This window comes from Triplophysa dalaica, chromosome 23, assembly GCF_015846415.1.
Source record: "Triplophysa dalaica isolate WHDGS20190420 chromosome 23, ASM1584641v1, whole genome shotgun sequence".
NCBI lineage: Eukaryota > Metazoa > Chordata > Actinopteri > Cypriniformes > Nemacheilidae > Triplophysa > Triplophysa dalaica.
The window spans coordinates 8,723,595-8,747,603 of record NC_079564.1 but is presented as its reverse complement, the minus strand read 5'-3'; the positions used below and the strand labels follow the sequence as shown (position 1 = coordinate 8,747,603).

Sequence of the window (24,009 nt, the reverse complement as noted above, 5' to 3'; positions counted from 1 at the left end):
TGAAAGACTTTTTATTTTTGGGTGAATCGTCGCTTTAAATAATTGCAAGTAACCAGCAGCATCCAAATTGGAAGATCTCCTTACGCCTGTCTCCCGTCCCATAATCCCTTGCTTTAAAGCACACAGTGCTTCTCTAAATGTGCTGTAACACAGCCTTCAACCGATTCTCCATGCTCCGTCGAATTAGAGTCTGCCTGTGTGTGTTTCTGTTGTGTGGTCCACATTGTTCCTCTCTGGTCTGTGGGCATCAATACATCCCTGTTTTCAGGACCACACCATCTCTCCACCTGCTGCTTATCTCCTATTAAACATGGAAAGTTGGTTTCCCGTGTTTTTAAAGTTTGGTAAACAGGTTTGATGCCGCAATTCGCTAGTCGCAAAAGATGGCGCCGGTGAGCTTTTGGAGCAATTTACGGTCGTATAACACTGTAGGGAAAAAGGAGGCTTATTGGCTGGCAAATATTGGTGATTTTTATTTAAAATGGAAGAAAGTAATATGTAAGCGATATGACAGATGAGCACTTCATTAAGCCAAAACAACACGACCGGAAATGAGTCTGCGGCCTCTGAGGTTGCAAAAGCCCATTGTGAATTTTTGATAAATGTTCATAAAGATATCACTGATGGATTGTGGATAATTTCTCTGTTACTGACCTGCTGTAGCTCACTCTCTTCTTCTGATTAAGAATGCTGTATTTATAGGAAGTACAGACAATTTTGTTTACTTTTCAGACAAGCTTTGATGTATTATTGTTGCCATGTTTTTAAAGGTCCTGCTTTTGTTGCTGCAGGAAGAAGAAAACCGTTAAATTGAATATAATCCAACTGTCATGTAGTCATCAGTTGTGACTGTAATGAGTCATGCTAACACAAATACAGAACAACTGCTTTTCTCTTTCACTCCCCGGTTTAACATTAATTGTATTAGTTGCACATGCTTAACATCCAGACGGCCCTTAAACATCGACCTTCGTGTGTTGACAGGTGAAAGTTTGTCCCGAGGTGACCACAGGGACTGGACCCAATAAGAAAGTGGCGAAGCGTAATGCAGCAGAGGCCATGCTGCTTCAACTGGGATATAAGGCGTCAACACCATTACAGAACACTTCAGAGAAGGTCAGTTTGAATTTTTTATGAATATTATATAAATAATTATTCTCTCACCACATGTATGAACAACAGCAAAGCAGGCATTCCATCAATGAAAGACTATGTTGATGCGTACGTTTATATCAGCACGCTGCTTCCTGTTTCAATGTACACGACCCTAATCCCCAAATACCTCATCTGCTTTATGCCTTTGCAAGTTAGTGACACTACGCCGTGATGTCTCAATTAGGTAGCGATTCTCCCTTTCTAATGGAAACAAGCGAATGCAACATGTCTGACACGCATGAAAAGGAGTTTGCTAAACTGTCCCTCTCTCTCTTCCCTCTCTATTATCTTAACATTGGCCACAGATGGACAACAAAAGCTGGAACGGACAAAGAGCTGCTTTTTCTGAGACAACGGCCAACCGTAAGTGTTTTTCTCTCGGTGTGTGTTTCCTGGTATAGGTGATGCTGTGCCGTTTAATTTATCTGACTGATCAATGAGGACAGAGTCTCGGCTCAGTCACAGACTCGCTTCTGTGGAGAGGCCGTGAATTCTTTCCATTCAGATAGACTTATGTGCTTTCCCAGGGGGTCTTTGGGACCACTGTATTGCGATCACTCATTAAGCATCCTCGCAAGCTTTACTAGGGTAAAACCAGGATTTTCCTACAAAAATGCTAGTTTAGCTAACATAGCTTTTAGTGTTACTTTCTGTACAGCACTGTGGTCATTTATTTTGTTTATTATGTGCTTGATAAATAAAATGAGAATTGAAATTATTATGATCAGACACAACAGAATTGTAATAGCAATCAATGTAAAGAAATGTATACATACTGTCTATAAAATGAACTAAAAATAAAGGAAGAAATTAAATAAAGGATACATTTTTTGGGAGAATGTAGGATGCTAATGAAAATATACTAATGAATATAATAATAAAATAATAAATTAGCAAGATTGTTTATTGATCTGCCCTCTCCATTGTAAGCACGTTTGTAAATAGCAGTGATTTAATCTCCGACCAATTTTTTGTTTTGAGTCAAACTTTGTCAAAATATTTTTTTATATAATTTTCCCTCGGGTCTATCTGACGTTTGTGGTGTCTGGTTGGAGACCAGCAGGTCTTGAGGGACAGCTTGGAGTTAGTATTTCTGGCATAGAACCGAGTGCAGTGGAAACGCACAGATTGAATCCAAATTAAAAACTGGCTCCGGTTCTGTTGGTGGAAACGGGCAACAGATGACACTTTTCCTGTGGGTAGAGAATTACATAAAGTTGCATGTTAACAAACAATTTTCTGAAGTAAAAATCATTGTCAAATAATGAAACAGCGCTAATTGTGGACCCCTGAGATATGCCAAGCATCTCCATATGCACAACGTCCTTAAGTGAATCTGCACTGAGTCATGCAACTAGTCTGCAGTTTCAATGCGAACCTCAATTGAGTGTTCATTGTTGAGTTTGACAGCTGTTTCGGATGAATCATTCGTTTCTTTAAATGATGTCTAAATCAGGTCATTGGTGTTCTCACAGAAAAGCTGTTTTCACCCAGCTCTGAAGTGCTGGAACTAACACACATGTTGACGAATGTTTTTGGCTGATAGAAACACCTTTATTACAGTGTGGCAGGCATTTCTTTGACTCATTTATCTTCTGCATGATTTAATGTACAGATTCCATTAAGACTCTGTTTTGTAGATAATTTCAGCCTTTTGGCGTACCATCTGTTTCTAATTTTGTATACTATAAATGTAAAATTTATTTTAAAGAAATTGAAGAATTTATAATAGAAAGCGTCAAGACACTTGAAGAATGCCGAGACGCATGAAAGGTGTGATTAAAAATCAGTGTTTTACAATCAGATACATGTTTGTGTTGTTTAAAAATGAATATGAACTCGTTGCTTTGCAGAATTCAAGATCTGCAAACATTGCCTTCATTTTGACCAGTTTGTCCTGTTTACATTTTTCTGCAAATAAATGAAATAAAAACATATTAAATTAGACATTATAATTTTACCGAAACACAGCAATAAATCAAAAATTCTGAAAAATTGACTTGGCAGATAAACCGCATAGGTGTCATGTGGTTAGGGAGACCATCCCTCCCTGCTGTACCGGACACCATTTTCACCCCTTGTCTGGCACGTCGCATATTGAGAAAATGTCTGTTTTTAGTTATCACATTAAGAAACATGTTCCTACGCTTGTTTGCGCCATTGTGTATTTAACTATTTAACTTTGCAGTGTCAAACCCGGCGCACATCAGTGTCCAACGAGCTCACACAAACACAACTATGTTGTAAAGCCTGACTTTTATACAATGTATGAGAAGGAAGTGATTTCAGTCATCAAGAGGCTGCGATGTCTATCAGTAGATCGGGTGGCGATCTTCCCATGTCAACTTGCCGAATAAAAACTCACTAAAACATTGTAAATAGTGTGGCTTTGAAACTGTGTTTAGCCTATAGGTTGTGGTTAGCGTTTTAAAATAAAACTTATTTACAAATCGTGAAATGCATTATTTAACAATAATACATTTTAAAAGAGAAACTCTTTTTCATTATTTGTTTGTTCTTTATTCCTACAGCTTTCTCTTAAATTTAAAATAGACAGTGAACCTTAAATTGAATCTTTATTGACTTTTTTATATAACTTTAATCTATGCCTAAATTATGCTGTGGTTGGAATGGACTTAATAACTTTTTATAGCTAAACATTATATTAAAATGTTTTATCACAGTTTTACGCATTTTCAATGTTGTCCCACATTGTCCCACACTAACAGTTTACCTGTCCCACATTTGGTTTGTTGGGTGGTGGTCACCCTACCTGATGTGTGACGGCAAAAAAATTGAGTATTAAATATAAATCTCTTTTATGCTATTTTATGTTATAAATATTAATATTAATAATATAAAATAATATATTAACAACAGTTCTTTTTCTCAATTTTTGCTGTCATAGCATAGGACACATGGTACGGTTTATTTGTCAACTACCCATTTGGAAATGTGTGAACCAACGATTTTAGTGTCCAAGGGAGTTTGGAGCAGATCCATTCTCCTTTACAACTTTCCTCTCAATGGTGCTGTTTGTCTTCATCTATCTCCTAATTATCTTTACAAACTCTTCCAACCGAAGCCTTTTTCAATGTCAAAATAATGGTTGTAAATTTATGGATCCTCAGGTCTGCCAGTAAGAGATTTGACGTCTCTGAGGGGCTTTAACTCAATTCAGAGCAGATGTATGTGTCAGTGACCTGGGAACAAGGTTTTTCCTTTCCAACCTCTGTGAACGCAGAACCAGGTTCTCTGAAACAGATTTACGGCCTCTCGTCCGAACCCTGGTCCTCAGATTCTTAGCTTTGCGTTCGTACCTTATTGCATCTTCTCCCTCTAGCTATTCAATGCGACACATGGAGCTAAATGCCCAGGCTTGGATGCTTCTCAACAGACTCGAATAGAAAATTTCGCCGAAATTATCCGGTGAGTCACGGTGGGCGCAGTCGTGCAGTCGCCCGTGTAACATTGCATATTTAAAGCAACAAGACACTTTGTCTGAGGTGATAAATCAATTTCCAGTGCAGCACTTGAGCAGACAGGCTTAGGTTTGGAGGTTGAATCCCATAATGCATTCCTCAAAATGTACCAAACCACAAAGATAGAGACACTAAGCATGTGCGCTTTGTAATCCGTGTGTGGCGTAATGATCGGATAGAGGAAATAAGATGGGGACGGGCTTATCGAGAGCCGTACTGGAGGCATCACGTTGCGTCCCGAAAAAGCAACACATCATCTTAATTGAGTTTTTAATCCCGTACGAACAGGACATGGAAAGCTACGAAAGACAAAAAAATCTTCCATTAAAATAAACATTTTCAGCTGCTCTAGTTAGAAAAGTGGTCCTGTTTCATTTCCTGGTTTATGTTCCTGGTTTGTGTGAGAAAGATGTAAAAGAAAGCGCCGTCTGTGTAAAAAAGGGAAAGCGAGATTCCACAAGCAGTGAATGTATGAGCAAGTCGGAGCTGTGCTTAGGTGTGTATGAATGTGTCAGTGTGTTAGTGTTTAGCGTCTTAGAGCATTGCATCATCGTGTTGATTTACAGTTTGGGCTTGTGTGTTATCTGTTTTAAATCACAGCTCGAGCCATGAGCTGGCTAATCTCCAGTCCTCCATTCTCAAATTCAACCCATTATACTGGGTGGAACCTGTTGGAACGGAGAGAGAGAGATAGAGAGAGAGAGAGTAATGGGGAGGGTGCAAAGGGGGTGCTGGTATTGTTATTTCTTAGCATTTATGTGCATTTTGTCGTAATTTGCAAATGACCTCATGTTGGCTCACACCTTTCGTTTTATGCCGTTTTTAGTATACCGGTCCGCACCGCTGATTTGTGTAAAGTGAAATTCAGGTTGTCGTGTGACTTTTTGAAATATTCAGTGTCAGTTGCCTCTTTGCCAGTCAACCTTGCCGAAACGGCCAGCGGGTATTCTGAACTGCTGGTTTTCATTAAACGCTCTCACTCCATGATTTAAAGGGCTACGTCAACAGCGCGGCACTGAGTTTAGAGAAACTGTCTATTTACATCTTTCACAATTTCCTGGGATAATATTTACCAGTTTTATAGTTTGAACACTAAGTTAAATCAGTTGTTGCTTATGCCGGGTTGTCAGAAAGCATGGAGCCAGACGAAAAATCAGGGTTTTTTCCTGTTTGCAAATGCAAACAGGAAGTAGAATTATGTTTGCTGCAGCTGCTTTCATCTCTAGTTTTGTGTTGTCTCATTTTAGTTACGAACCTCGGACAGCTTTGTGTCTGATTCTTAAGGTTCACTTACTATCCTTTTTAAGGCCCCTCTGGCCAATATGACATTGGGCTTTGACTTTATGGTGACACCTGTCATGCATGGAAAGGTTTTATCTATCAATCCTATTGTAGGACACCCAAAAATGATATTTTTTATCATTAACTTACCTTCCTGTTGTTCAAATATATACTATATGTTCTTCTACAGAACACAAAAGATGATTTTTTTGAAGTTTTTTTAACATTGTCCCCCAGTGACTTCCATTGAATGGACACAAAACCACTGAGACATTCCCCAAAATATCAGATTTTCAATGACATGAGGGAGAATAGATGACTACTGAATTTTTGGGGGGTGAACCACCCCATTATGAGCAAATACCGAAATACACTAACAGATGCATGTGAAAGATAGAAACGACCGAGTCATGATTTTGTGTATTGCTCCATCCCTCTGTAGCACAGAAAGGAATTCTACACCTTTCCCCAGACGTGTATCAGGAGATGGAGGCCAGCCGGAATAAAGGCGTCCCTAGTGCTCCTGGAAACTACTTGACACCCAAAGACATTAGCCAAGGGTCCGGAATTCCGTTCTACAGTCCCTCGGTGGGTAGCACTGCAGCCATCGCCAGAGAGCTGCTGCTGAACGGGACCTCGCCCACCGCGGAGGCTCTGATCCTAAAGGGCAAAGCACCTGCTCTAGCCTGTGGCTCCATCCAGCCTTCCCAGCAGCTGGAATATTTAGCCCACATTCAAGGCTTCCAGGTAAGGATAAAAAATATGGTGGTTTTGTGGATCGTCATGTCTGTTTGTCTCTCTCTCTCTCTCTCTCTCTCTCTCTCCACACTCCCCTATACAAGGACTTTAGATTTCATAACACCTCTTGTGCAGCCTAAACTTGATCTGCTTAGTTTACGCTGTGGTACATGTGAAGGTGCAGTCTAATGTCTGCTTTTGTCATTGCTGTTCCTGGGAAGTTATGCCTTGTGGTACATTTCCACTTCCTGTCTGTATTACATCACATTGCATCAAAGAATACAAACTTATCTTACTGCTCTTCCGCAACTACTATGATTTTAAGTACAGATGTCAATGACGTCTGTACATGTAGATATAGGCTCATTTTATGCAATAATGTGTCATATTTGTCACCAAAAATGTTGGTCTATGAATTATGTAGATTATCCGTATTTATATGCACATTCGACCTTCTTACAAAAACTTTCTGCCTAACTTACAATACGTGTGTAAGCACATGTTCTTAACCTCATCGAAATGTTGGTGAATTTTGAAGTATTCTAAAGGAGCGATCGCACGTTTCTTATATACGTTATCTCCTTTGGCAAAGAAGTGAAAACATGACAACATCATAGTTCTGTGTCAGCCATCGTAATGTTTCGAAAGGGAGGGGTGGAGGAGTGAAGTTAGCCATTGGCTGCAGTTTGCAACCCCACCACTAGATGCCTATAAATTTCATACACTGCACCCTTTAAAGTGGCTGAATTTAAAAATGCTGTTTCTTAAAGAATCGAGGCTTTTAATTCTTCACAGCGCTGTAAAACATGTATTATTATAAGTGCCAAATAAAATAAAAATCACTAAATTTGGTCGCTAATCACTAAGCTAGTCACCTGGTGGACCGATAGTTGACAACCCTTTCCCATCCCATAATGCTCTCTGGCCTTGTTAATTTAGCAGCAGGTGCTTTTAATATTGGACAGTAAAAACATTTTATCTTAACCTGCTAAGGTTGCCTTTGAAAGGTTGCTTTTGTTTTTGCTCAGAGCCTTCCTGTAGTCTGAAACCCGATGAAGAACACTGAAGCAGCCAATGTAAACACAAGGAAAAACAGCAGGTTTCACTTAAAGGGCCAGCTGCGAGGGATGAGCCAGCCTGCCTGTGTGAATAACTCCACGTCAACCCCCCCTCACAAACCTGATAAGAATCCCGGGCAGCGATCTTAATGGCTTTATCCCCTAATTTTGTGGTGTCTTCTCTCATGAGAGATTTGACTCTGTAATAGAGACGCTGCAGGAAATTGAGACGATGTGGGTCGATAATGAAAACCCGAACATATCGAAAACACGGACCGTCAAGCTGCGTCTGTTGCGCTGAAAGGCTGGATGTTATATGTTTGCTGGCACATGATCGTATGGAACTCGTGCAAGCAGTATACTCATGTTGGCAAACATTCACACTGCCAAAGGACACGTTTAAATCATACCAGGCCTGTCCTTTAAGTGATTCAATTTGTGTTTGATGGAGTTTAAAGGGACAGTTCACGCAAAAATGGAAATTCATTCTTCATTTACTTACCCTCGGGTTGTTTCAAACCTGTCTAAATTTCTAAAGATATTTAGAAGAATGTAAGCAATTTTCAGTTCTGGGACATCCTCCACTGAGATAGTAGAAAAATAATGTTTCTTCTTTGTTCTGTTGAACACACAATGAAATATTTTGAAGAATTTAGGAAAATAAACAGTTCTCGGGCACCTTTGACTACAATAAAATTGTTCATACTATGGTAGTCAAAATCACTAACGTTCTTCCAAAAATCTTTCTCTTTGTTCAACAGAACAAAGTTCATTTAATCAGCTATGAAATTACATAAGGGTGAGTAAATGGTGACAGAATTTTCATTTTTGGGTGAACTATCCCTTCAAACATTTCTTGTTATGAAAGCCCCTATGAGGCCCTGTTTCGTATTGGCATAGGAGCAACAGAAACACCTGCAACAGTTTGGAAAAACCAAGAACCAATGTTCAATCAGTTTCTTAAAGCGGTTGTGCTACGTTACAGATGTGGTACTTATCGTGGACTCACAGACATGGTTATTCAAGCGAATGTTTCCTGTAAAGCCAGATTTTGATCTCGAAATTCAAAACACTTAGTTTGATCGAAAAGTTAATGGACAAATAGGGCCGAGGCTTGTAGAAATAAGGACCCAGCACAGTATGCCTTTGGTGTTCTTGGAATTCACCTTGAGATAATTGAGATTCAGACACATGGGGCCCAGAATACAAAGTGATTTGATTGAGGGAATTTGTCCAGGGGATGAAAATTGCAGGGCATAAGTACTTTGGCTTTTTGGAAGGAGTGATTATATGGAGAGAAGAAGAAAAAAGTTTGTTTGCTGTTAAATTCACTGTTTGGAGGCCTGTTAGCTCAGGTCATATTTGATTGAAGAAGGGCAGAAATAATGGAATTGGTTCAGTAATGCACAACATATGCTCGCTCTATTTTTCTTTCTGTCTCTTTTATCATTTCTCATTCGTTCTCTTTATCTCTGTAGTACAAGTGAAATGTTATAACTTGTTATTGTTCTAGATAAGCTTCCCATTTTGGCTTTGTTTCTGTTTACATTTTCTCTAACCTTCATAGCCTTCTCAGAGGTTCTCAGCAGTTGTCTTCATCTTCAATATGACTTTTTTTTACACATACAGTGCTTAACCAATTGACAAGACCAGCGGTTCTCAATCCTGGTTTCCGCGGACCCCCGTTCTGCTTATTTTGTATGCTTCTCCTACCGCTTCGGAGGTTTGTTCAATACGCCAGTAAAAGCCCTGCGAAGTAAACATCACTAGATATTCTGCCATAATTCTAGTTCGAAATGGCCGTATATGTTCCATCCAAAGGCACTAAGCGTGACTACGCAAATCTAAAGATTACGTTTAAATAACCCATCAAACTTCCGTAGTAGGTTTTGTCTGTGTGAGGACGCTGTATTTGTGTTCTTAGATTAATTAATTAATTTAAATATAATATCATCTATAAATATTTGGGATTACCAAAATATTTTTTATTTAATGGTTAATCCACCAATATGTGTAAACTCTTTAGTCACAGTAGTATTTCTAGCAATATAGAAATGCTTAAATATAAATATTATTATTTTTATCCAAAGATTTATAAGAAAGGCTGAAAAGATTGTGAAACACTTTATTATTTGTATTTATTTTTTTATTCAGATGCCTCATTACAGTCAATACCAAAAGAAACTGTGAAAACTATATTGCCAGCAAGAATGCAAATATTATTATTTATGTGATTAACAAAGATGTTTACACCTTTTGATTATCAAGGTAATCTTTACAAATTGACACAACATCTGTTACTTTTGAAGCCGAAATAAAAAGCTAAAGAAGTAAAAAGCTAACATGATGCTAAAAAACAGACTACACTTAAGGTCGCTCGAAATCAAGGTCACCACCACCAAGACTCTGACAACGCTTTCAAACTTTATTAAAAATGTGTTTCCTGTTAAGACATTACTCAAAGAATGAAACCGCATCTACGTTTTAAGAGACCTGTGCCCATGTTGAATTATTTGTGAGCTTTAAATGCGCGATGACGTCAAATGTCCCCGCCAAAGGAAGTAGTAGCTTTTTAGCAACTTGTTAGCAACCGCCGTTTTTAAGACACAATACAAGAAGGTTATAATTGGTGTGTTTTATGTCATATAGAATAAAACGTGAAAGTATTTAGAGTTTTTTTTAACACAGACCTCATTTCGGGCGATTTACCTAAAACCCATTCAAAAAAACCCATAGACTAGTTTTGCATACAAAATACGTTGTGTCCTCAGCTCCCTATTCTCGCTTCTAACAAACCATTAACTATGACTTTGGCCTCAATAAACTCCTAATTTGGTGCTTATTAATAGTTAGTATAATAATTGTTAGGTTTAGTTATTGGGTAGGATTAGGGATGTGGAATATGGTCATGTTGAATATGTGCTTTATAAGTACTAATAAACAGCCAATATCCTAAACATATGCATGGTAATAAGCCACTTGTTAATAGTGAGAATTGGTCCATAAGTGTTACCTTATTTGGTTATTGATTAGTATGAATGAAGACTGTTTAGTTTTTTCAGTTTGTTATTTATGTAATAAATTACAATACCTTTCTTAGTTTTAAGATTTATTGACAGATTCCTACAGCATTTGTCTTTTGTCTTTTATGATCTAATACATTTTGATCTAATAAATTTGTTAAGCACTGCACAAAGACCATTTTGCAAAACATATACAACCATGTCCAGAAGCAATTTCGGTTTTGCACTAATGTTAAGGCAAAATGCATCCAACAGAATATTTAAACGACATCAAAAGGTTGAACAAACATCTTTAAGACATATCCTGATGAAAAAAAGCATTATCTTTTTCTATTAAAACCATCGCAAAATTCCTTTTGTAGTGTGCTTTGGGGTTTATTCCAGTGGGATTAATATGCCAGAAAACACCTCCCCAATAGAATCCATCACATTCCAGTAGACAACATTATAGTTTCCATTAAAGCCAATACAGTTCCCATTATAACATTAATCCATTACATTTTATAGTTCGTTTTGTGCAGGGTTTTTCCATCAGGGATTAAAAAGATGAATAAATTAATATCAAAAACTGAATTCAGAAGTGTTTCTGGTGTATACTTACTGTACATATATTTTCTTCAGTCCTGCTGAACATGCATTACAAGAGTGTTAGCATGCACTGGTATGGAAGTTTTTCTAAATAATGTTATTTTTGTCACAAAACAAAATTGTTAAGTTTACTAAAGAACAAGATATTGGTAAAGACATTTGTTTTCTTTAAACAGCTGATTTTTATGATCCTCAGTTTTGTTGCCAGCTCTTGAAGTTCACTGTGGTCTTAAACACTCTCCTAAAATACTCTGATAGTGTTTCCTGCACTGCTGAAACTAAAAAAATCAGCTGAGCTTGCAGTCTGAACTAAATGTGACAAGTACAATGCTTCCTCTATCCACAAGTCCTCCCTGATCCGACGTCCCTTCTTTTTTATCCTAAACCTTGATTGATCTGCTTAAACTCTTTTGGTCATCCGGGTGACTAATTTGGCACAAGTATCATCACCCCATACAGACTCAGAGATGGATCTTTCTCTAAATCCATTTTCGTTTGAGCAACCGGACCCCTGCCAGCGAGCACTCGCTCCTCCGGCTGGGGACGCGGAGAGTCGGAGAGCACGAAAGAGAGAGGAGAGGTGGAGCAGCGAAGCCAATCTCTGTGGGAACGCCGCTCTTCCACCACATGTCAGGTGCACATCATAAAGGGCCTTTTGTGCTGAGCCCGTGAGCTGCAAAGCAGTATGGGTAAGCAGAGAGCTGCAGGTTGAGCTTAGGGATGAGTCGTACGTTTTCTCTTTTATGAACCCCATTCATCTCTTTGCTCTGTTGGGCGAGCTGAACAAACTGTCTCTGAAGCCTCCACCCATCACATATCAACGAAACTGTTTGGCCTGGTTTCAGCTGTTTCTCTCATCTTTCATTTATATCGTTTTTCAGAATAATTCTTTCAGTATTTTCTCACCCTTGTGTAATATGACTTTTTTTCTGTGAAACGTAAAATGGGAACTCTGGAATGATGTATTAGTCGCTGTGTCAGACCATAACAATGAAATGAGACTCAAAAATTATGCAAAACCATCATCAAATTATATTGACGTGACTTCATTTCAGTCGTGCGGGTTAGAAAGACATCCGAATGCCGTTCATTATTAAGTGAACTATTCCTTCAAACTGTCTCTTTTTTGATTCCCCACACCTCCTCCTTCATTGCCCATCTGTTTCTCTTTCTGTTTGTCTCTCTGTCACACTCAGTTTCTAACCTCGGGTGGAAATACCAGCAATACCAAGATTCACATCACAGACGCTGGGTTGTTTCTGCGAATCACGTCCATTGATGTTTTCTGACCTTTGAGTGAATCACGGCTGCTTTTGTAGATGAATGGAGTCGGGTTGATAGAAGATCTCGCACTTGGATTTCTCATCCTGCCAGTGTCGGGCATATACGTATCTCTGTGAGGTTTTAGGAGCTTTGATCACGGGCGGCGACCTTCAGCATCTATATGCCAACTGCTCTGCAGTCATGCCATAAATCACTTCATAAATCGCTTGGTAAGCAGGTTATGGAGGCATCTGTTTCATCCTTTATATCAGTGGGACCTGCCTTAATGATAACCTGAGGTATTACTTTAAAGCCTGTACCAGGTCTGGAAACAAGACCCTGTGACCCTACCAGATTGGTACGGTCAAACTTTTAGACGGAAGTCACACTACCCTAAGGAAAACCATACCATTTTGTTAAAGTGTAGCCACGTTTTTTGGAGGAGTGATTACTATTTGTATACTAAAGTTACTACAGCAAAGCCATGGTGCATTTTCGTTGTATATAATTATAAAAACCATTGTTTCTAATCCTTTTTGTAGCAAAACAATGAATATTTTTTCTTACTGTAAGCTATAGTTGTCTCTGTATATTAAAGGGACAGTTTACCTAAAAATGAAAATTCTATCATCATTTACCCACCCGCTTGTCATTTCAAACTTGTATGACTTTCTTCTGCAGAACACAAAAAAAGATATTTTAAAGAATGTTAACGGCGGTACTCATTGATTTGGTTTTGCGTCCATATAATATAAGTCAATGGCGGCCAGTGTTGTTCGGTTTCCAACATTCTTCCAAATATCTTCTTTTGTTTTTTGCAGAAGAAAGAAAGCCATAAAGGTTTGAGATGACAAGAGGATGAGTAAATGATTACAGAATGTTTCTATTTGTGTAGACTATCCCTTAAAGCTGACCCTGGTGAAACAGCTGTATTGATGGCTGGTTTAAGCTGATTTTCCAGTTTGGTCAAAGCTGTTTAAGCAGGCTGGTTTTGGAGGGGCTTTAGCCAGTTTTTTAGCTGGTCAGCCAGCCACCAGTTAACCCACACTCTAAAAATGTTTGGTTTATTTTCAACCCAGCATTGGGTCAGAAATGGACAAACCCAACTGTTGGGTTATGAATTAACCTTTGTTTTGTGGGTTATTTTAACCCAACCGTTGGGTAAGTCCAATTTTGACTCAATGCTGGGTTGAAATAACCTACATTTTTTTAGTGTACACCAGGTAAAACCAGCTAAACCCCTGCTAGGTCAGGCTTGGAGGTTCAGTTTAAACCAGAACCTTCCAGCTAAAACTAACTAAGACCAGCCATACAGCTTTAGCTGTTTTTTTTCCCCGCAGGGGGATAAAACATATTATTTTAATTTTGTAGTTACCAACTGTACCTTTTTCTTTCATGTTGCATACCACTTATATTACATTTCTCCCTGGGGAAGCTGCATGGTCTGTAAAAAAAAAGGGAAATAGTCTGAGCTTGGACCATGACAGCCAGTCAAAATCTGGAACCATCTAAATTCCATCCATCTTTTTCCACGGTAATGCTGAAAAGCATGATGTGGATCTAATTTTAAGTTGCTAAGTCAAAGGCAAGATTGATAACATAACTTGATGCAGCATTATATGGCACATATTTCTAATAATGATAATATTTCAAATGATATTTGTTTTGTTTTTGCATTCACGGCAAAGCTGTTTAAAAAACCTGGCACAGACCCGGCCCGGAACTACTCTTTTTGGGGAGGGGGTACTGTCGTGTTTGGCTCAGACCTGAAGTCTGAGCCAATCCACTTGCCTTCAAGCTAGTATCATTACAGTCCATTCATTAATGACTTTAATTTAATTTAATCACGCTTTAATTTCCACGCTGCCCACCTGCAGCATCTTTATAACATGTAACCGTCATCCTGGCTTTAATGGCGAAGCACTGACTGATGATATGAAGTGATTTTATTTCATGAAAGAACATCTGGACCAGAATGGAGTTGTATAACTCAGCTACAGTTTCAGGTTTATCATTTCAATAACACAAGTGGATTGATGTGAGGGGACTCGCTCCATTTATGGTGAATGATATGATTTATGAGATGATTTTGGCACCGGTATGTCTCAGACATCCAACCCATGACTGGCATACTTTAATAGTTGGTGAGTAATAGTTTTTGGATGATTTATAAGTCGGTTAAAGATTTCTTTGTGTACTATAAAATCTGGCATGTATGAAGTTTGTTGATACGAATGCGCGCCTTAGGGATAAAAGAAGCCATATTTGGATAGGAAAAGCGAAGTGTTATCTAACCGGCAGGACCAATAAATGCGGTGGCAATCCACTTCATCTATATTTGTCTCACTAATTTTTACTTTTGCATGTAGAAATTCCATACAGTTCTCATAGAGAGCATTAAATGCATAAAGTGGTCAGGTCAGCACATGTTGAATCTAGACGTGCTATAAACAGACATGTTATGGCCAGCGTAGTACATGCAAAACTGCGCTTTGATGTTATCAGGCGTCATGTGTTAAATCCTACCAGCAATATTGTAAGAGATAAGAATCAGCGGTGAACATGTGCTAACATTAAAAAATATATATAATTTTTTTATTGTTTCTCATTATGTAGCAAATCCCACTTTAATGAAAACTAAACTATCGGATGATGCATATTTTAAACATCTGCACCATAAATTGTTGCTCAAGCCTTCGTATGACGCAATTTATTCCCTTGTGTTTTTCTTACCCCCATATTCTCCTCTCTTTGTGGGAAAACCACTTCAGATGGGGCTGCCAGCGTCTTACGCTCAACTTGGCTTCGACCCCACGTCTTGGTCTTATACACAGTCAACATCAAACACATCTCCTGTCCAACAATCAAAGAGCAGGACGGTTTGTTTCTGTCACTCCTGCCCTTCCCCTTGTTTCTAGACGTTGTGTTTATGCTGAGATTTCATTAGCAAACACATGCTGGACGTGATAATCCCTCGGGGTCTGATTTTTGCCTCGTTCTGATGGGGCCCAGCTGGGTCGCTGTGGCGTATTTGTACGAAGAGTGATCTTCAAAAACAGAGTTTGGAGATGAATCTTGGGTCTGACAGGATGCTGGCATTGTTACGAGTGCCTAAAACTTGACAGAGGCCCGCAGATATTTGCTCAAAGGGAGGATGGCCGGCAGAATAAGAAGAAGTTTTTCAAATCCAGTCCGGCCAGTCAACTGTATGAACAGTAACAGAATAATAAATGTCATTTCAGATGTAATACTGAAGTAAGAAAATACACCATACTAAAGATACAGGTGCTGTTAGTCTTTCACATTGCTGTTGGGTGACTTTGTCACTTCTGAGGTATATTTTTGTTGAAATTCAACAGACAATGAACTGAAATGGCCACAATACATCTAGAAACACTGCTTAAATTAAAATTTTTAATGGTCTCTAGCTTTTTCACGCGGCTGTATTTATTAGTTATTTATGTTATTAAAGTGATAGTTCACTTGCAAATTCTGTAATCATTTGCTCACCCTCATGTCATTTCATAACCGTATAAATGACTTTGTTCTGATGAATGTTAGCCATTTTTAATTCTGTGACATCATTGACTGCCATAGTAGAAAAAAATAAATGGTAGCCTTAGGTGCCCATGAACTGTTTGATGTCACAGAACTGAAAATTGCTAACATTCTCACAAATATCTTTCATTGCGTTTAACCGAACCAGGAAATGTATACAGGATTGAAACAACCTGAGGGTGAGTAAATGATGACATAATTTTCTTTTTTGAGTTTATTTTAGACTAGTCCCTGTCTAAAAGGAACCTTTGAGCAGTCTTAACTGAAAATAAATTGGCTTGCCATATCTTGAAATATGTCAATGCTAATGTCTCAAGTTGAACCCCAGTACCATTTTTATGTAAGTAATTTTATTAAAAACGACCGAAATATCCAAATTTAACATTGGCATATCCTGGCTTAAACTAAGCCTTGTCTGTGAAACCGGTCCATTCAATTATTCAACGTTACTAAAAATGGACTAAATTACTATTTATATGTGTTATTTACATCTACACGCAAGCTGTTCTCAGCAGACTGTTTGTTATAATTGCTAGTTAAGTCTATTTTATGCGGAGTCCTCCATTGCTGCCAATGTAAAGTGTTCCAAATCAGTTACTCATACTTTACAAGGCAGTAGTATGGACAACAGGGTAGGTTTAGCACAGCCATTGAGAGAGAGAGAGTCACGTCAACTTCGTTGACTCCAATTAAACGTTTTATTTTCACAGCAGTGGCGGTTCATGGAGCATTTCAATTGCTAACGGAAGTTACTAGTAACGCATGTAGCTGCGGCTTAACAGACCGACTGAGTCAAACTTTTAACAAATTTAAAGACGCAAGTCGTTTAATGAATAAAAAATTACAGAAATAAAAAATTTAAAGAAAAAACATTACGTCCTGGAACTATCTAAAGGATCCATGAATAAAGTGACGCTCAAAAAATTCTCTGAGGTTTAGTGTTCTAAGCTCAATATATATTTTTTGACTGAATTGTATTATAAACCTTTATTTTTTATGATCTCTGTTATTGGATGACCTCATAATGTACAAGAAACCGTTAACGTCAGTGATCGTCGCACATTCTTCTTCTCGCAGTCAGTGTTATTAACATTGTCTTTTAAACACACTTGACAATGGCATGTCTCATGCATCTCTCTCTTCAGGGCTCTTGAGGACCTTACATAAACACATTCATTTAGTCAGAGATTCTATCAGTCCGTTGTACCCCATCATTTTCAAGCTTAGTGTTTTTGACTTGTTCTTGTAGGAAAGCCATCCAAACATCTTTGAGACGAGACATATTTACTTGAAGTCAACACAACTCGATTTTATTGTCACATCACCACGTGTGGTGAGTGAAAGTATAGGGTGCGTATTCCATACAAAGTAAAATGCAGTTGGACAAACAGCTGTATGACAATCAACTGTATGACTTTACAGACTTAAGTGACAGTTTGTAGTGCCGACAAACAGTGCAAAGTATAAATAGACAGACTGTACAAAAAGACTATATACATTATACACATATGGACAGTCTATACACAATATACACATTAGACGTTGAATATACACATTAAATATTCAGGTGTACATATAGTGCATATAGTACAGATATAGGTAAGTTTGGTAATGGACGGTTATTGCATTAGGAGCAATGCATGATGCATTAAAGTCCATGAAACTGCATCGTAAAAAGAAGTGTGAGCCAAGTCAAGTTTTTCAGGAAAATGTAACATGAAAAATAAATGAACTTACCTTGTTACAGTTGTCTTGTTTTAAGCATAAATCATAAAATTGTGTTAGATTTAAACTTGCAGCTGCAGTTTCTTGATTTTCTCTACCTGGCATGTTGACCATCTGATGTCGCTTTATGGATCGAGTGTTAGTTTGCAGGTTTTTCCAATGAAACAGTCCAGTCACTAGGAAGATACGTTCATTTTTTTCTCATTCTGGTGGTCTCAATTAATTTATTCTTTGGCAAGAATGCTGGATTTGTCAGTATTTTGTAAAAAATCTTATCTGTTGCATTATCTCTGTTTGTTTCTAACTACCATTAAATAGAGAATTAAGCTTGTTTTGGCCTTTCTTTTATCTTTAAAATCAGCTGGCTAGTAAAACTGGCCTGATCACGTTTAGAGTTTTGCATCTGTCATCTGTGTTTGTGTGTGTCGGAAGACCTAGAGGAGGTTTGCGTGTGTAAAATGTAGATACGATCAGCAGTTTTAGTGCTTTGAATTAGCGTGTGAGGGACAGGGTTGTGTGCAGCACTGATGTGTGTGCCCGTCCACTTAAAGTTCTGCAAAGCATCTGTCTGGCAGAATGCAGCCCTCACTGCTGTCTTAAAAAAATGAACATAAGTCAAACCAAGACAGTTCTCCGGCTACAAAACTCTCTGGAAGCAGTCAGTCACACATTGTATCCAGCCGTCTGGACGACCACGTGCAGTTTTCTCATGGAACAACTGACACCTTCAAAAGCCCATGGACACATAGATCCTAGTTTACTGAATTCATTCTGCTAGCCACACTTGTCTACAATGTGCCTCTTAAAAGTCATTTTTATAAAATAATTCATAAATAGGGATTTGATTTACATTCTGCAAATCAAAAGCTTGTATCAGATTTTTTTGAGCGAGTGTACAAATTGATAAATCAGTTTTAAATTGATTTATTATCTACAATCTTTATGTTATTATAATAACCCATTCAAATTATTGTGGTATTGCGTAAGTGTATTCCTGCTGAAAAGCAATAGAAATTTGAATGCTTTCTATTACAAATAAACTGTCAGCTGTTTTCCATTAAAACCATTACAAAATTGCTTTATGTAGTATGTTTTGGCCTTATTCCAGTAATATTTAATGGTCTTCTGCTGATTTCCACCTACCCGATAACATCCTGCCAATAAAACACAACACATTTACAGAATGTGAATTAGGGCTGTCACCGTATCAGATATTTTCTACACGGTTATTGTGGCCAAAAGAGTTCACATTACCAATATTATCATGTTATCTATTAAAATGTTTTAAAAAAGAAAGAAAAAATGCCACTAGTCAGATTCATCTTTAATTTTGTTTGTTTGTGGGTTTTTTTTCAGTTTTTTGGCCAATGAAACACACTCAAAATACAAGTGTGTGGAGCCAGAGAGAGAGTTTGTAGCCATTGCGACTACCAATGCAAAATTTTGGATGTGTGCTGAAAGTTTATGATATTATTATATTATTGTGTATGGAATTAAAGTGATAGTTCGCTCTTGTCATATCAAAACTGTATGAATTTATTTCTTCCGCAGAACACAAAAGAAGATATTCTAAAGAATGTTGTTAACCGGTGCCCATTCACCCATTTACCCCCGTTGTCCCGTTTCCAACTTTCTTTAAAATATCTTCTTTTGTGTTCTGCAGAAGAAAGTCATACAGGTCTGAAATGACAAGAGGGAGAGAAAATGATGTCCAAATTTTCCTTTTTGGGTGAACTATCACTTTAACACGATATTGATAACCATGGTTTTCAATATTATGGTTATTGTCAATACTGATGTATTGTGACACCTCTAATGTGAATATTTGATCCAGTCCTTCTCTCTAAAGCTTTGGTCATCATTGCCAAAGTGATGTGTACATAGATCAAGCACAAAAGTGGCCCAGCATACAGAGTCCAAATATCTTTATACACTCTCTCCCCCCCCACGCAGACACAATTTAAGTGTTGCTGAGTAGAGTTTGACATGCAGAGGTGTTCTCCCAGAAATCCCAGAGAGCGAAAACTGTGCCAGATCTCGTCTCAAGATCACCATATCAATTTGCACTATCCATCATAGTACTCGGGAAACCAAGAACAAGATTACAGATTACCAGCCAAGTCTTTGGGACCAGTTTATACATAAAGTTTTCTGAAGTCGGAACCACAAGACATACTGTACTTTGAAACGCATGTCATAATAAAATTCCCTTTCCTCTGTTGTTTCGTCTCATGCAGGTGCAGTACAAGGATAGGCAAACCGACAAAGAGTGCATAACTTATCTCACCCTGTCACCTGTGCAGATGACTTTCCACGGCATAGGGAGCTCCATTCCAGCTAGCCATGACCAGGTAAAATAACTGCTATGTGTTTCAGTGGGGTGAGACCATATTGAACATCGGGGACTTTGAACACCTGGACACCTTAGGCAGAACAATCATTTGACATGATTGTATAATATAACTACATTTATAGTACATCTGTGTGGCATCATTTGTTTGTATCTGTTGTTTTCAAAAGTGTCCCAATACTTTTCAGACCATCGGATTAACTAGATTTAACTTATATTTAAGGCCTTGTCCATACATACACGGGTATTTTTAGACACAAGTTTTTCGTTTTTCGTTTTGAAAAACGTGTCAACACAAAAACACGCTATTAAGCGCTTTCAAAAGTATGCCAAACCAACAGGTGGCGATATAACCCTAACCATAAAGCCGTGTTGGCCAATCAAAAGCCTGGAATCTGACGTCAAAAGGAGATCGCACCACGCAATCCAACATTTTACACCAAATCTCCGGTTTCACATAAAAAGTTTTTAAAAAAGTTTGGTTTCAGCGACGGGGTACTGTGTTTGCGTGTGGACGAACGGCGAAACCGCATAGAAAAACCTGCGGTCTTGAAAATATCCGTTTTTGTGTGGACAGGGCCTTAGAAATGATTTATTAAACAGGCTTTGATTTCGTCACTTTTTACCATAGTTTTCCAGCCAGCAGACAGCATTCCATGCTGATTTATTGATTGCTTTGGAATAAAAAAGCAATATTGGAAAAAGGGGTAAACCAATCGACAGAGAAGCGATGACATGTCCGAAAGTACCACAGAATGTGCTGTCATTAAAAGATGTTCATTATGGAAATTCATCAGGGAGAACATGTTGTGCACAGATATTTCACTGCACTGTTTGTTTGCCGAGTTTCCTTGGATATGTGCGATTATGCACAGCTGGTGGCGTTCCTCCTCTTCGCTATCTCGCGGGCATCACCAGCATTTAACTCTTCAATTTCAATTTGTTATCACCGCCAAAATTTGGGCAACTGTGCACAGCCATTACCCCCATTGTTAATGATAAGCGTGATTTTGTCACAGACCAGACCGCATTTGATTAGGTTTTCGTTTTTCATTTTTCTTGCTGTAATTATGAAACAAAAAGGACCCCAGGATCCGGGCTGGCTGGTATTCATGAGGTGGCGTATTGTGCAGCGTCATCCATGCAGAAAAGCGGTTGCTTACATTATCTAATCTAAACATAGAACTCTCTTTTGTTCTGCCCTTCAAAGCTCCACTCTCTAATAAAGGCTGTCCTGTAACCAGTAATGGGGATTTCTGTTGTGGGGACAGTGCCGCCAAATCAAAATGAAGGCAATATAGGCCATGGGCTTGTTGTTGCCAAAAGCATTGGGGCATGACCAACTGTTGGGGTGCCTTCCTTTTCTTTTCTTTTTTAGGATTCTTAGTACAGTGGCGTCCAGCCACAAAGGGAGTCAGAACAATGAGACCGGAGTGGTTTTGGATTTTGACACTTTTTGGCCTGAGATGCTCTGTTGCTATGCAGTCTTGTGTTGAGTGTTTAGTTTTAATGCTCCATTTTAGCGGCAATAGGCTCTTTCGCAATATTCCATAGCTGTAATGTATACACATGACAAGTTGTTACACTTAAAGGCCCGTTTTGAAGTCCTGTCTTACCCTGTTGTTACCAATACAAAACCCAGGGGACAACTAGCCCTGGTCTCGCCCGTAAAGATTTTCATGGATTTTGGCTGCAGTTGGTTAATAGCTCGTAGCAGGTGATCGTGTGTTATCAAAGTTTAGGAATTGACGTCACATAGCGTGCTGTATGGATTGGGTTTTTAATGCATGTGGGCGTGGTCACCTGGGCCAGGTTGAAATGGCTTATCTCTCTAACAAGAGCTGTGAGTGTGGCCAATGGGGCTGTGATTGGGTCAATTGATAACTCTTTCCTCAAGATTACCAGTATGCTGTCATTCAAGATGAGTGGGACAGGTCTGTGGGTAATGAAAAGTGTCTGATTTGACTTGGCTTTTTATATCATGCATTAACAAGGATAATGGTATTTTGAACATGACTTTTGATTTTTGATGTGCAATAATAATATAAGGGAGTATGCCTTATGTGAATATATGTCAATTATTCCTAAAGCACTTATCATCCCAGTGTTGCATTGTTACAAAGCAACTTTATAGTGTTACGCGTATTACAGAGATAGTTCGTCCAATAAAATTGTCGTCATTTATTAGGCACCATGTTGTTTAAAATCTTCCTTCTAGTGAAATAAATAAAGATATTTTGAGAAATGTCCATACAATGTTCTAAACAATGGTAGTCAATGAAGGTCAGTGTTGTTCGGTTACCAACATTCTTCGAAATATCATGTCTTGGTTATGCTGAATAAAGAAAGTCATACGGGTTGGGGATGACATGAGGGTGTGTAAACAATTCAAGAATTTGAATTTTTTGGGTTGACTGGAAATGAGTAAATATGTAGAATACAACATGACAAAACCAAGAGGCGTGTTTTAGAAGAACATAGAGCACAACCCCACTCTCACGTCAAGCATATCAAATGTTTCTTTTTTTAGATAAAAAGAATGTTAAAATATAACAGTATAGCAACTAGATCAAATAAAGATCCATATTTTGACACTCAGACCTTAAACGTGCAAAAATGTCCATAGTTAATGTGATAACCTACATCAGTTATACAGCACCTGTGTCAACTTGAAGGCAACTGACTACCTACATCCAATAAATCCCTCGTGTAAGGAGTTATGTAAAAAATGCTTCCGAAATGCAAAGTATGCTCTTATAAAAGGTTTTGGCATAATTTTCCATATTTGCGTGCCAGTTTTTTTCATATCTTATCATTGGTACAATACCATCACATCTGTGTACTTCAGTGCCTCCACTTTTTCATATTAATAACAGTAAAGTATTGTTATAGAACAGACATCCATAAAATGCGTCCTGATTGGCCGTAAACTACTCGACCAAAGCAGTACCAGGTCACGGCTTGACACTCACTCATTGGTAGAATTGACAGAGTCCTGCAGAGAGCTGTGTAGAGCTGCTCCTGCTTTTTCCTGGCTCCTGCAGAGCTTGTCAGTTCAGAGAGCCTGTTGCCCTGCTTTTTCTCACTGCTGAGGAAGGCCTCGAGCCCCCATTGCCTGACACCCCTCCTGCCCTGATCCTTGGCCCTCCACGTGCATTCCTGGAAGGCCTGGGTGGTTTAGATATACAGCTGAGTGCCCCCGCCGACCCCGTGCCAGCTACGCAATGCCATCTGCCTGACATATGTTTACATGAATGTTTCTCTGAATGCCCTACCTTTAGTGTCGAGCTCACTGGAAGTTTTGTCTTATCTGGATTTCATTTTCATTTGAGTTAGTCATGACACTTGATACCATTCTCTATTATTATTAGTGAGATTGAGAAGTTCGCTTTGCGTTTCTGGTTCTTTGAAGCATCATTGTTAGCGTGCATGCATTCTTTACACACATATCAACACTGGGTTTAAATGATCTACTATATTGTTCCAAGAGATTTTTTTCCAACTTGATTCCAGGAAAGCCGCGTCCATATTTTGGCTTGTTAGAGCCTTTAAATTGTTCGTGTTCCGCTGAGCCGAAGTAACAGGCATGGGCCCGCAGCGGCAACAAACATGTCAAAGCGAAGAGCTCGCGAAGCCACTCGCGAGGTGTTGCTTATACAACATGGAGGCCCTGAAATCGAATGTGACAGGTCGAATTTGGCTGCTGCTGTGTGTGCACGCTGTGCTCAGCTGGCTGCTCTTTTCCCATGAGCCTTTGCCTCTAGACATCAAACTGAGGCTTGGGAATA

The 24,009-nt window shown here is 38.6% G+C and overlaps 1 protein-coding gene across 3 annotated transcripts in view; it reads left to right on the top strand.

The window, feature by feature from the left end:
- Window positions 1–24,009, top strand: part of stau2 (staufen double-stranded RNA binding protein 2) — an 80,380-nt gene that overhangs the window by 31,701 nt on the left and 24,670 nt on the right. For all 3 annotated transcript variants that reach the window (XM_056738625.1, XM_056738623.1, XM_056738622.1), the window contains exons 10-13: window positions 985–1,116; window positions 1,461–1,518; window positions 6,361–6,665; window positions 20,109–20,222. In XM_056738625.1, the coding sequence (XP_056594603.1) occupies window positions 985–1,116; window positions 1,461–1,518; window positions 6,361–6,665; window positions 20,109–20,222 (609 nt within the window). The remainder of the gene's footprint in view (window positions 1–984; window positions 1,117–1,460; window positions 1,519–6,360; window positions 6,666–20,108; window positions 20,223–24,009) is intronic.